The following is a 14,843-nucleotide window of genomic DNA, read 5'->3' as shown; positions in this document are numbered from 1 at the left end:
CAGAGCAATCCCGTCTTCCTTTCGTTTTTCTTCTCGATCTATTTCTGAGTGGTTTCCAGGCAGCTTTTAGCAAATGCCCTCTTGGAAACATGGTTTATGGAGAACCACAGGTGATGATAATGAAGCAGTGCTGCCATCCTTTTATACTTCCGGTTCTGGGTCATGTAATTAATGGAGCGCTGCAAGTTTTTCATAATCGAACCATTGTCCTGCTTTATAGAATTTTTCAGTTTGAAATACATTGTTTGTATGTATTAAAGCTTGCTTAAGATCCCAACTGTCTTATTGTCATAATGTTAATGTGTGGTTCCGAATCAAAACTTCACAATTTATTTGCGGTTTACAGGCAACATGTTTCCTACCAGGTGTATACTGGGACATGTAGTCCCCCCATGAATAAACGCTCAAGTTGCAGCTTGAATTAAGTTTATATAGGTATCAGTGGCGGCTGGCACAGGCAAGTAAGGGTGTTGAGGCGGGGCAGGGCTTCAGGGGGGAAGCCATCACACAACGGAATAGGTGTTATTTATGTATTAAATTATACCTATTCTGTCGTCTGTTGACTTTGCCCCCGTACCACCCTGCCCCAACCCCGCTCCACCCTACCGCGCTTAACTGTGCCGGCCGCCGCTGAGTCAAGTGCCATCCTTGATCTGTAATAGTGTAGGAAACTTTGTTGTCTGTTTTGTTACAGAAAGTTACAAAAACAAGTAATTCCCACTTTTGAGTTCAGACCTTTGAGATATAAAGTACAAAATGTTTTTTTTACAGGAAATGACTTTTTGTGGGGGGGGGGGGTGTTTGAGACGGTCCTCTCCGGTAAGGAATTTCGGTACGATTTGAATATCTGAAATCTGGATTGAATGACAATAGACTCAGAGTCAGAGAAACGTTTTGCAATGTTAGATTTTTCATTCTGAGTACGACTATCTCTCTTATGTTGGGTTAGCTGATTTTTTTTATTTTTGTTTGTGTTTTACCGCGATCATTTCAAATTATAACATTCTTTAACCATGATAACTACTGCTCCTCATGTATCATGAAAAAAACTATGCTAGGACATTGGGCTGGGTTGTTCAAAATAGAAAGCAGCACACCAGGTAGCAATGATGCTGATCCAAGCGGAAGTATCCAAGACAATAGCACAATCAAGTGTGAGACCTCTGCACTCATCCTTCCTGGAGCCATGATCATTGACAGTCAAGAGGACAGGTCCAGCATACTAGCATAGACACCTGCAATCCCACTCCCCACCTCTATCATCTTACCAAATGGCAGTGCTGAGAAAGGAACTGATCTATAGATCTTTGCTAACAAGGCCTTCATTGAATTTCTAAGAAGAGCTTTGCCTCTGTCCCCCTTACTTTAATGTCTGAATTCACCCCACTCACTCGTTCTACCCACATAAATGGAGCCAATTTACTTTCACTGTCTGGGAAGATGTATCTACCTTGAATCTTATGCCATGCTAAACTAGAAACCATCCAAAATGCATCCTTCTGGTGACAGTGCTTATACTCTCAACGCACACAGAAATTCCCTACCCCACAAATGACACCCACGTGCTGCACACACACACGCACACTCGGCATGCACACGGAATGTCAGTGCAAACATCTGGGCCTTAAGTAAACGGCAGAACTGCACTTTCCTTGAAACAGAGTAAAAGGTTTGGTCATTTTGATGATTCTCAAAACTCTGTACAATGTAACCACTGTTTATGTGACTCACCCAGGGCATGAACATTAGTTTAAAACCTGCTCTGAGGGTAGCTTTGTGTGTCCCTGCAGGTCATAGAACAGGTTTTGGAAATCACATTAGCAGGGACAGGTATTGTGCGCACATGCTAGAGTAGCCTGGTGTCAGGTTCAAACAAAAAGCCAGGATTCCAGTTTCACATTTAGCCAGACACTCAGGGCAGGGTTAAACACCCATTCAGCATGCAGGGGGAATCCCCGTCACAACTAGGCACAATACCAGAGTCTGAATCTCTTGTATGGGAATGAGCTGTACAATGAGAGTCTGGTCGTTTTTAGGAGTAGTGGTTAGGAGGTGTAATATCAGAGTGTGATCTTTTTTCAGAGGAATGGGCCAGTGCATGGAGAAGGGAGGGGCCGCTCTGACTAAAGCTGCTGCATAGCAGTATAGCGTTGTGATGGAGTTTTTAGTTTGGAAGACGGTGGTGGGAATGTAAGGGGCCCTTAGCAAATTCTGTCCTATTCATTTTACATTGCACCACTGCTTGTTCCTTGCTCTGCAGCTAGTAATAGGCTATACACTTAAGGAACATTGTGAAAATCGTTTATCCTCAGTAGCAGGGCCATTCTTAGACGTTTTTAGCCATGGCTACTTTTTGACAATCTCCTGTCTTTGATTTGATGGTTTTAAGAAAGAGTGGGTGTCTCATATGTTTCTTACTCTCCAAAGGCTCTAACAGAGGTCCTACAGTTGGAAAGTTCAGGTTGGAGTTTTGCTTCTGGGGTCATTAGCCTCACATTATCTCCTCACACAGCACCAGCCAGCCTTCAACACTCACTCCTCTATTTTAGCTAGAGATAGTTCAGATTTATGGATAAAATACAGGAAAATCAGCAAAATGAGTCTCTAATTTTAGAGGCAAACAAGGATAAATACTGTATGGAAAACAAATGTAAATAGCAAGGTAAATCAAGGCTGGTGGTATGGCAAGGCAATTCTAGGCACCCGCCTTATGCAGCACCAGCTAGAGGGCTCCTGATTGTCTTTGAGAGCATCAAATGTCACCGCATAACCAGGTAGAGCAGCGTAGAAAAAATACCACTTTGTCCAGGATGCCAAAAATCATAGCACCGACCCTGGCGAAAATTGATAATAATACTTCTCATTTTCATTCTAGAAATCTTGGAATAAACAAGATCACAATGCACTCTCTGTATTTATTTATTGCTTCACTGCTCAGTGAAATATATTGGGTATCTGCCCCACGCACACCTATCTCTTCAGCCTCACTGTATCATGATGCCAAAGCTTCTGCACTCTTACACTCCTTGCCTCAGTCTCCCTTTGTATATACCCAAGCCCCCAATGCGCAACTCAAGTGAACTGCTCTTGCAATAAACCAGTGCCAGCAGCGCTGCTAACCTATTGATGGCTGAAGAAATGTGTGTGTTTCAGCAGAAAGATCTGGACTGTCCCTGTGCTTAATTTGTGAAAGTAAGAGTGGTGCCCAAAAACCCGCAGCCGGTGCAACGAATCACTAAATATCAAGGCCGGTAGTCTTTAATCAACTACCAGACACTCTGCACTTTTTTCTCTCTTACAGGTTGTGACTTCTCGATTTGTGGTGGTTTTTCCATCTTTCTCTTCCTCTGTCTTTCCGATCTGTGTTTTCTTTCCCCCCTTTTGCACTCACTAAGTATCTGATGCGGAAAAATAACTACCTTGGCCCCTACCAGCAAACACCGGGTCAAATTAAGCACTGACTGTCCCTGCTCTGAACTGCCTGCAAGAATATCCCTCAAACAGGTTGCATACGGTTGAACTTTGTATTGGGTGTTTCCTTACAAATCACAATGTTTTTTGGTGCTTTCACGTCACTGCGTGCATCACACCAGAACCCCAGTTGAAGACTGCTGAGTTCTCACTCCTTTCGGTATTGCTGCTACTGAACCCAAAACTGCCCCTGCGGTCCACACGTTTTTTTATTCACAAGCTGAAAAAGAAAACATTTTAGCAACTGGAGAATTAATGACTGCCTAGAATATTCTAATCCTGAATGACCTCAGGGACAAGACAGAGGAACATATTTACAAGAAAAGGCGAAGCGCACTGCCGCAAGCCATTTTTCTGCACTAAGTTGTATGATTTTGGAAGTGCAGGAATGTGGCGTATTTACAACAAGACAACACATTCCTGTCCTCACCCCTGCACCGACACAAAAAAGCAGCATAGCACCAGAGCAGGCACCCTTGCACCATGGTGAAACGGTGCCTGTGTTGCAGCGATGATTGTTGTGCAGGAAGGGACACCTTCCTGCACAATAACAATCATCAATGGCGATTTGCTCCTTCTACGTGTGCTTCAGAATGCAGCACACATAGAGCAAAATAGTTGGAGAAATAAAAGTGTTTCTTTTTGTTGCGCCACTTTTACACCTCCCCTCTGGAGGCATACATTTTTTGCGCTTGCTCAGATTTATAGATCCATGAGAGTCAAAAAGCAAAGGGTGTTGTGTGGGAACGCCCACAGCAACACCCATTGCACGCCCCTTTGCCGCAGAAAACTGCATTGCAGAGGGCCATATTTGCAAGGCGGCGGTAAGTCACGTAAAGTGGCTTAGCGCTGCCTTGTAAATATGGAGCAGGGAATAGTGCCACCGGAGCATCACAAAAAGTGACGCTCTGGTGGCACAATGCCCTAGTAAATGTGCCCCTTATTTTTCAAAGACAGAGATAAATATCTAGTTGGTCGGTCAGAGCGAGTCCATTAGCAGAAGGTAGGGATGTGATGTTAAATGACATGTCCCTCAACAATAGAGGTTGCCAATCAATTGTTATGTTGACTTTAAATAAAAGTATCACATCATGGTCCTATATCCGTGATAAGCGCTGGGATGCTCCTGGGTAAACATGCGCTCTAGAAATGTTCCTTCATTCAATAGATATTTAGATCTTTGTCAAGGACGGAAGAGTTACAGAAGTCTCGCCTCTTTCTTCCAAACAATAAGGAGATCCTGAGTCCCCTGCACCACAATTCCTGTGGCTGAAGAAATACTTGCAGAGGAGTTTTCCAGCAGGAAACTTCCTGGACAACGGACAGGTGAACGGCGTGGAGACGCCTGTTGGTACTCTCCTGACCATCAAGAATGCACCCCCAGCGGAAGGTAAGCATCAGCTACCGACTGATTTACAGTTTCAATCCCTTTCCTGGAACTATAAATGTCTTTAAATTCTTAAGACTGATTTACCATATCTGATGTCACAGAAATTGATACCGTATGACTTTTACTGCAAATGGTGCCTTGCAGACTTTCAACTGAATTGTAAAAACTATAATATTCCCAAGATGAAGTGCTTTACTCTTCCTCAAAAAGCGATGAAGAGGCGGGTGGAAGGATCCCAAGTGGTGGGATAACTCTCTACAACTTCATCGACAGCCAGGAGCGGATCTGCATGTAGCGAGGTTCTGGGGACCATCTCCTCTGGCTTTTGGGCTAAATATCAGGTTCAGACTTGTGTGTGTCAGAACTTACCTCGGCTGATAAATGAGTGAGTCACTCTTATATTGAGTGAGATCTAATGTCTCCACTTTCTGATCATTAATTTCTGAATAAAAGATTTTTAGGCATTTTGCATCAATGCTACCTTACGAACTATTTACAAATATCATGATGTATACTTTTGCAATTTGAGACAGTGGATACATTTTTTTTTATATTCATTCAACAACTTTTTATAAGATTTATTATGACAACCAGTTACATCATACACCATATCTTTACTCAGAATTTTTTTTTTTAAATGACCACTCAAGTTAAGACCCAGATTATTTGATCATAAACTTCAAGGCATCTTGTCGCCCCTTTAAGAGACATTTACTGTAAAAGGAAATTGCATGCATACGTTTGCGGACATTGTTGAACTCCTCCCCCAACAGCAAGGACTGTCTCCAGTGACGGCTGGTTATTTTTCAAAGTGGCGGGGCTCACATTTCTTACTCATATTGCACTGTGTGAAAGAGCATATTGAGCGAGCGTGAGCATCAATAATGTAGTTGGGATGGGGGATTAACAAATATCTGTGATTGGCAGCTGTGATGCCTGTTAGCATGCTACCAAGAATGCTCCAGAATATTTCACTAATGGCCCATCATATCAGGGTTTGCTAGTATGTCTCCAAGATAAGCCACTGGGACTTGGTCACGCAGTGTGGCCAGAGAGTGGACACAATTTTATGTGTGGATCATCTTACGATGCTTAGGAAGCATGTTTGCGAGAAGCCCATAAATATGACGTGTGGGCCATCGCATTAGGCTTCCAAGAATCATTTTGGGTGACTGGTGACAGTATTATTGAGACCTGACTGAGCCGAGCTGACCTAGCATAAGCTTCGCTTCCTGTTACTGGAATGACTAAACTCCGATTAAAATCAGAGCTGGTGTATGTCCGAACACTTATTAAGGCCTGTCTTGGGCACACTCCTCCACACATGAGAGCATGACTGCACCATCTCACTCGAGGAGCATTTTGTCGTTATTTTCAACAATATGTCTCCTTCAGGTCTGCAGTACATATCTAAATGGCTTGGGACCCTCACAAGGATGGGCCCTGCAGGCACTGCATCTGCTTCACTTTTGCCCCTTTATCTACAGGGTCTATCAGATATATATATATATATTACCTACTGGCGATAGCCAGTAGGTATATATAGTTAGGATTTTTTTCCTATGGGATTTTTGAAAATTCTATGTCGAATAACTTTGGCGTTTGAGGACAGAATTGGCTGAAATTTTCAGGAAAATGGAACATTTTGTTTCTGAGCAGCCCCTGAAAATTTGGGGGGGTTTCGTCAAGGGTGGGCCGAGAAAAAAGGGGGGTCCCAAAATGTGTTTTTTCCATGCAATTTTCCATAGGGCGGTTGGCCTCACTTTTAGCCTGAACGGCTGAATGGATTTACACCAAACTTGGCAGAATTGTAGGGACTGGTAGCCCGATGTGCCTTTGCTATGTCTCAAGATATAGGCTCCAGTGGTTTTTACGAAAATTAACTTTGAAAAATATATATTGGGCTACATTGGGCTATATATATGTTGGAGCCCAAATGTAGCCCAATGTAGCCCAATGTAGCCCAAAGATGGCCACCAGAGACAAAAAAATCAAATGTAGCCCAAATATCAGCCAGATGTAGCCCAACTATAGCCCAATGACAGAATGTCCCTGAGTGTTCTAAAGAACAACTAGAGTGCTAACAGTCCTACTTATTACAAAGGTATGGCACACCTGAAGCCATCTTGATTGGAATAAAGTGGTAACTCTTAAAACATTTAATTTAAAAAGGAACAAAATGAGGGGGTTCATTTTGCCATGGAAAGTATGATTAGCGAATATATGACAAAATCCCGCATACCATCAGTCCGCAAAAAAAAATCCCACATGTACTATTAGGCCGCAAATTAAAATAACGAAAACTTTTAGAACGAATATGCCTTTAGCATACACTAAACAACTAAACTACCCTAAACCCTAAAACACTACCCCCAGCATGACCCTACACTACACAAACAGTACAACACTACCCTAAACCCTAAAACACTACCCCCAGCATGACCCTACACTACAAAAACACTACAACACTACCCTAAACCCTAAAACACTACCCCCAGCATGACCCTACACTACGCAAACACTACAACACTACCCAAAACCCTAAAACACTACACCCCAGCATGACCTTACACTACGCAAACACTACAACACTACCCTAAACCCTAAAACACTACCCCCAGCATGACCCTATACGACACAAACACTACAACACAACCCTAAACCCTAAAACACTGCCCCCAGCATGACCCTACACTACGCAAACACTACAACACAACCCTAAACCCTAAAACACTACCCCCAGCATGACCCTACACTACGCAAACACTACAACACTACCCTAAACCCTAAAACACTACCCCCAGCATGACCCTACACTACGCAAACACTACAACACTACCCAAAACCCTAAAACACTACACCCCAGCATGACCCTACACTACGCAAACACTACAACACTACCCTAAACCCTAAAACACTACCCCCAGCATGACCCTACACTATGCAAACACTACAACACTACCCAAAACCCTAAAACACTACACCCCAGAATGACCCTACACTACGCAAACACTACAACACTACCCTAAACCCTAAAACAATACCCCCAGCATGACCCTACACTACGCAAACACTACAACACTACCCTAAACCCTAAAACACTACCCCCAGCATGACCCTACACTACGCAAACACTACAACACTACCTTAAACCCTAAAACACTACCCCCAGCATGACCCTACACTACGCAAACACTACAACACTACCCTAAACCCTAAAACACTACCCCCAGCATGACCCTACACTATGCAAACACTACAACACTACCCAAAACCCTAAAACACTACCCCCAGCATGACCCTACACTACGCAAACACTACAACACTACCCAAAACCCTAAAACACTACCCCCCAGCATGACCCTACACTACGCAAACACTACAACACTACCCAAAACCCTAAAACACTACCCCCAGCATGACCCTACACTACGCAAACACTACAACACTACCCAAAACCCTAAAACACTACACCCTAGCATGACCCTACACTACGCAAACACTACAACACTACCCAAAACCCTAAAACACTACACCCCAGCATGACCCTACACTACGCAAACACTACAACACTACCCAAAACCCTAAAACACTACCCCCAGCATGACCCTACACTACGCAAACACTACAACACTATCCTAAACCCTAAAACACTACGCCCAGCATGACCCTACACTACGCAAACACTACAACACTACCCTAAACCCTAAAACACTAGCCCCAGCATGACCCTACACTACGCAAACACTACAACACAACCCTAAAACACTACCCCCAGCATGACCCTACACTACGCAAACACTACAACACTACCCTAAACCCTAAAACACTACCCCCAGCATGACCCTACACTACGCAAACACTACAACACAACCCTAAACCCTAAAACACTACCCCCAGCATGACCCTACACTAAACAACCACCACAACTCTACACTACACTAACACAACACTACACTACACAACACTACACTACACTACACAATCACTAACCCACGAAAAAATTAACACAAACCCACTTACCTCTCTCGTCATCGTGGTTTTCACAACGCAAATGCATTTACCATACATGCCTTTAAAACGTAATTCTTTGTAAAGGCATGCGCGATAAATGCACATGCGTTTTGAAAAAATGCGGAATAATGGTATGCGAGGTCAATGACCTTGCGGGATAATGGTATGCGGACTGAAAGTCTGCGGGATAAAAAATGCGGGAAAATGGCTGCAAACCATGATTAGCAGCAGACTTCCCTGGTGAGCACTAGCTTTACTACAGTGATCTAATGAGCAACTAGAGTGCTAACATTCAGAATTTATGGCAAATGTGTGACACATCTGAATGCCTTCTTGATAGAACCAAAGTAAACAAGCATTGAAAATGCAATAGATCTCGCCCTCGTTTAAGTTAAAGCCATTCTGTTTGTAATGAGGTGGCTTTTTAGCTTTGCTTTTATTAGTGTTTTTAAAACTTTCATGTAAATAACATGCATATGTATGCATATATGTATATGTATGCATGCATTTATATTTATATAGATATGCAGATTATATATGTTTATATATGTATATTACCTACTGGCGATAGCCAGTGGGTATATATAGTTAGGATTTTTTCTCTATGGGATTTCTGAAAATTCTATGTCGAATAACTTTGGCGTTTGTGGACGGAATTGGCTGAAATTTTCAGGAAAATGGCACATTTTGTTTCTGAGCAGCCCCTGAAAATTTGGGGGGGTTTCGTCAAGGGGGGGGCGAGAAAAAAGGGGGGTCCCAAAACGCGTTTTTCCCATTCATTTTTCCATAGGGCGGTTGGACTCACTTTTAGCTCGAACGGCTGAATAGATTTACATGAAACTTGGCAAAATTGTAGATATGGTTTGCCCGAAGTGCCTTTGCTATGTCTCAATATATGTGCTCCAGTGGATTTTGAGAAATTAACGTTTAAAAAAATATATATATCTGTGACAGCGCTCCGGTTAGCGCCCCGGTTCGCGTACCTGACGCGTAACGGAACTTCGCGAAGTGAAGCTGATTGGCTCTCCGGTGTCTGTCAACATTCTAAACAGTCCGGAGCGGCCGCCATCTTGTCTCTCGGTACGATCGAGAGACAAGATGCGGTGAAAAGCGAAGGGGGAAATGAAGGAAAGGGGGCAAGGTAGACCACTCCTGACCCCCTAGGATTGATGAGGGGGATATTAAAGTGCCCCGCGGGGCAAAAAATAAAAAAAATTTCGCGGTAGAGGCGCTTCCCGGTACGCGAACCGGGCAGCTAACCGGCAGCGTAACGGGAGTCCGCCATCTTGTGTTTTTGGAGCGTCCGGTTCGCGTACCGGGTAGCGTCCCGGTAAGCGTAACAAGGGGAAAACCAAGAGAAACAGTAAAAAAAAAATTAAGGGAATAGATTTCCAGCAAACTTGGCAAAATTGAAGGGACTGTTTGTTTGATGTGCCTTTGCAAGGCCTCAAGATATGTGCACGTGTGGATTTTGTCTAATTAAGGTTAAAAAAAATATATATATCTGTAAGCGTGCTCCGGCACGCTTACGTTACGGGTTTTGTTTGCGCTGCAGAGCCGATACGTCACGGTTATGCGACGCGTCATGAGGCGTCTTACGTGGCTACGTGATACGTCACGTAATAAAGAATATATTTTACAGCTATAGATATTAGCTTTTAAAAAACCAATGAAATTCACTGAAAAAACCATAGGTTATAGACCATATATAGTTAGGAATTTGCATTTACAAAACCTTGAAAATTCACTGAAAAAACCATAGGTTAGAGACCATATATAGTTAGCTGGACATTTTATTGACATAAAACCAATGAAATTCCATATATAGTTAGTTGCACTAACTATATATCGCGCACCCGCAATCCACTGCTGATGATGTCACATATTACATCATTCATGACATGGTCAGTGACATCACTGATGACATCACTGATGACATCTCAAATGACATCACTGATGACATCACTGATGACATCTCAAATGACATCACTGATGACATCATGACACACCAATACCAGTTACTACATACGCACTCACTGATTCCTACGTCTACACACACATTCACTCATTCACCCATACAATCACTCATACATACAGTCACTCATTATTACAACACTATTATATGCACTCATACACCTATGCAGACACTCACACACTGCCACTCATCCATGGAGTTACTCACACACCTAGTCAGTCCTGTAAAGAATCAATCACACTTCCATTTCCTCATCTATACAGTTAAACACAGACCACCATACTTCAGTGACATCACTGATGACATCACTGATGACATCTCAAATGACATCACTGATGACATCTTAAATGACATCACTGATGACATCATGACACACCAATACCAGTTACTACATACGCACTCACTGATTCCTACGTCTACACACACATTCACTCATTCACCCATACAATCACTCATACATACAGTCACTCATTATTACAACACTATCATATGCACTCATACACCTAGTCAGTCCTGTGAAGAATCAATCACACTTCGATTTCCTCATCTATACAGTTAAACACAGAACACCATACTTTTCACACATATACTAACACATACTTACTCTCTTATACAATCACTGATACAAGTACACATTGATATGCACAGAGTCACACACCTCCCAGCCAGCCACACACACACTCAGTCTTCCATACATCCACTCATTCTTCAATATGTAAAACATATTTAAACTTTACAAAAACACACAGACACTAGATGATGTCATCAGTGATGTCATTTGAGATGTCATCAGTGATGTCATCAGTGATGTCATTTGAGATGTCATCAGTGATGTCATCAGTGATGTCACTGACCATGTCATGAATGATGTAATATGTGACATCATCAGCAGTGGATTGCGGGTGCGCGATATATAGTTAGTGCAACTAACTATATATGGAATTTCATTGGTTTTATGTCAATAAAATGTCCAGCTAACTATATATGGTCTCTAACCTATGGTTTTTTCAGTGAATATATATATATATATATATATATAGATATAGATATAGATATAGATATAGATATATAGATAGATACACAGCAAGTGACCAAGCCCGAGAGGCAGGCCTGACATTGTCTCCTTTGCACCCACCTGGCTTGCACACACTGTTCTTGGTGTGAGGGTTGCAGGGTGCTCATGGACAACTGATGACGAGTGAATGGTTCTCAGGCTGTATGCTGGGTATTCTGGTGTGAGAGCAGAGGGTGTTCATAAAAGGTTGATGATGGGGTGAAGGGTGCAATTCAGAGGGCACATGGTGAGGGTGCACTGGCAGTATGCTTTATTCGAAGAATGTTCATGGACAATGGTGCAGGCTACTGAGAGCACTCAACTCATGGTAGCGGGAAATTGTGAGCTTAGTGGAGGCGGTGCAGTATGCTTAGGGATCTCAATGGGAGGAAGTGCCTAGGGTTATCCGGTCCTCCCTCAGTATTCCTGGGTTACATTCAGTTATCCTGTGAGCTGCAGTTGATAGTGCCAGGTTGGCTTTATTTTACTGGAACTGAGGTGCCCGCTCTTAGCCTTGCCTTGACCATGTCATCCCAAGTCTTCTACTGGCCACTCTGGCGGAATCTGCACTCACCTTTCCATGCTTGTTCGACCTCTGAACTACCTGGTTCTAGGATGTTGCAGTGCCAGTCTCTTACAGTACATACTGTTACTGATGGCAGCAGGCCACCCTCTGAGGCAGTTTTATAGAGCAAACTCAGCCAAAGGGCACTGGAGCACTTTACTGAGCACCTGGTTGCATCACACACAATCAGACTCGTTTTTTACAGGCACCAGGAGAGTCAGTGCTCTAGCCAGAATCAGAGGATTTTGAGCAGATGCCAGGACTCTGACCTGGTTCCCATCAGCAGCTCCAGTGGGTGCTTGGAGTGAGGAGGTCAGCCTCAACAGCACAGGGCGTCATAATGGTGAGAGGAAGGCCTTGTCACTGTGCTTTAGATGATTCTGGATCTCTCTGCAGTGTGTAAATTCCGGTCACCCGTAGTAGGGAGTGAGTCCGAGAGTCTGAGTAATTTCTGCATCTTCGTTGTTTAAAGTTTTCTGTTCCTAGTACACAGCAATCCACAGCTGTGGGCCCCAAACTCTGCCACAGACATACCAAAAAAGGCACCAACAGGGAGACTGGGGCACTCCAACAAAGACAAGCGGCTTAAGGAGGCAGAGTTCTCACCGTATGAGCATGTGCACTGCACTTCTCAGATTCAGGATTCCCGGAAGTAAGTGCTGGGCACATCCTGGACCCGTACTTTCAGCATCTAAAATATAATATGGGTGTGGCACAGACTCAACCTAGATCCAATTGGTTGCCACCCATTCCAGTTTTGGCTGTACTGGCCTGTCCTGCCCCTTTCCATTTAGATCTTGCTGATGCTCCAACTCCGCCCTGGACCAGCGGATTAAAGGCCACAATGTAGAACTTTCCAGTGACACTAGAAGAAGCCCCGCCCACGAACTTGACGTGAGATGGCTGAACTGTTCCCTGAGGGTGAACAAGACCTTGACCAACAGTCACGACCCAGATCGCGCAAGCACCCAGCCCTGTGTCGAGTTGCTGTTGGAGTTGTTTCTTCTCCTCCTCTTGCACCTCCCCCTAGGCTGGTAGGGCAATGCCCCTCATGCCCATTAATGCTGCCCACCCCTAGCTTTCTCTTTAAAGACATCCTATGACCTTCATCAAAACAACTTTTTGGAACCGCCAGAAAGGGTTATGGACTTCCTGAGGGCAAAAAGGGTTCCAGGTAATGCTTATTATGCAACTGTTGATTTCATTCTGCTTCTATGTTATGAGGATGCTGGGGAATGCTGTTTCATTCATTTTTAAAGAAGCACATGCTAAAGTGCAGCATATGTGCTCTTGCATGTTGGCTACTGCAATCGATTGTATCTTGGTCTTACAGAACCACCTATGACCAACCTGCAATGGGTACACAACGTAGCAGTAAGAAAAGCAGCCGGTAACGGACAACACAACCTTTATCACAGACCAGAAGAAAGCTATAATGGTCATACAAGTCGAAACTCTTTAAGTCAAGCATATGTCCTGCTATGGACCTATAAAAAAATCCTTGTTCAGAGAGAGAATTACCAAATACAATATGGCTCATCTTCTCTGCTCCAGTTGATCACAGCTCAAACTAATCCCCATTTTTAATCTGTCCGAGTATATTTATTTAGCAGCAAATCATGTTTGTGCCTCTAAGGCAAATGTGTGCTGTTCCCTCAGTTATTGGTTTTGTGTCTGGGTGGGCTTAGGGTCCTTCAGCCCATACAGTCTTGAATACTTCCCTATTTTCCCCAGACTTTTGGAGGCTTCACCCTCAAATTCTGGCTCAGGAAGAGACAGGACAAGCCTACTGTCTACGGATAGTTTACTCCAGTTACCAAGAAAAAGGGAGGCACACCTTGTCTTTAGAATGCATTAGTTTTTAAGTGACAACAAGGTTCTTGTCCTTAGCACAGGCCCTGCACACATGCAAGGATGCGGCATTTAGTGTTAAATCAGACATCACTTCCAACATGGGAAAGTAGAAGGTCAGTAACTGAAAGGTTCTGGGCACAGTGGTGTAACTCTTTGCACTGAGATCTGTAAGTAGACTCTACCACATACAACACACGTGACAGGATATGTTGAAGCAAATCATTTGGTATTGCTTCCTCTTTCAATGCCTGCATCATGCTAAAAGATGCACAAAGTCAGCAGTGGCATGCTTACTGGCCAAGAAAAGGCAGATGGAACACAGCTGGAAGATACAGAAATTCCTTTGTACTTTATCAGAATTTTATGTCCATTAAATCTTTTAATTCATACCTTTCTCCTCTTTCTCTCTGCAAGATCACTGGTGTTCTCTAAATGTTAAGATTACACCCACCCTCTCACTTCCAATTGTTAGTTTCTCCTTACCTACCTATTTGATATAAAACTCTCTAATATGTTTATT

General features: G+C 43.4%; 1 protein-coding gene across 3 annotated transcripts in view; it reads left to right on the top strand.

The window, feature by feature from the left end:
* The window catches only part of INPP5B (inositol polyphosphate-5-phosphatase B), a 923,852-nt gene that overhangs the window by 89,043 nt on the left and 819,966 nt on the right, over window positions 1–14,843 (top strand). For all 3 annotated transcript variants that reach the window (XM_078681233.1, XM_078681230.1, XM_078681232.1), the window contains exon 2: window positions 4,706–4,861. Coding sequence is in view for 2 of the 3 variants with exons in the window: in XM_078681230.1 (XP_078537356.1) it covers window positions 4,706–4,861 (156 nt within the window). In the remaining variant the exon portion in view is untranslated. The remainder of the gene's footprint in view (window positions 1–4,705; window positions 4,862–14,843) is intronic.

This window comes from Lissotriton helveticus, chromosome 3_1 (genome assembly GCF_964261635.1).
Source record: "Lissotriton helveticus chromosome 3_1, aLisHel1.1, whole genome shotgun sequence".
NCBI classification, from domain to species: Eukaryota; Metazoa; Chordata; class Amphibia; order Caudata; family Salamandridae; genus Lissotriton; species Lissotriton helveticus.
This window is presented reverse-complemented; position numbering and strand designations above follow the sequence as displayed.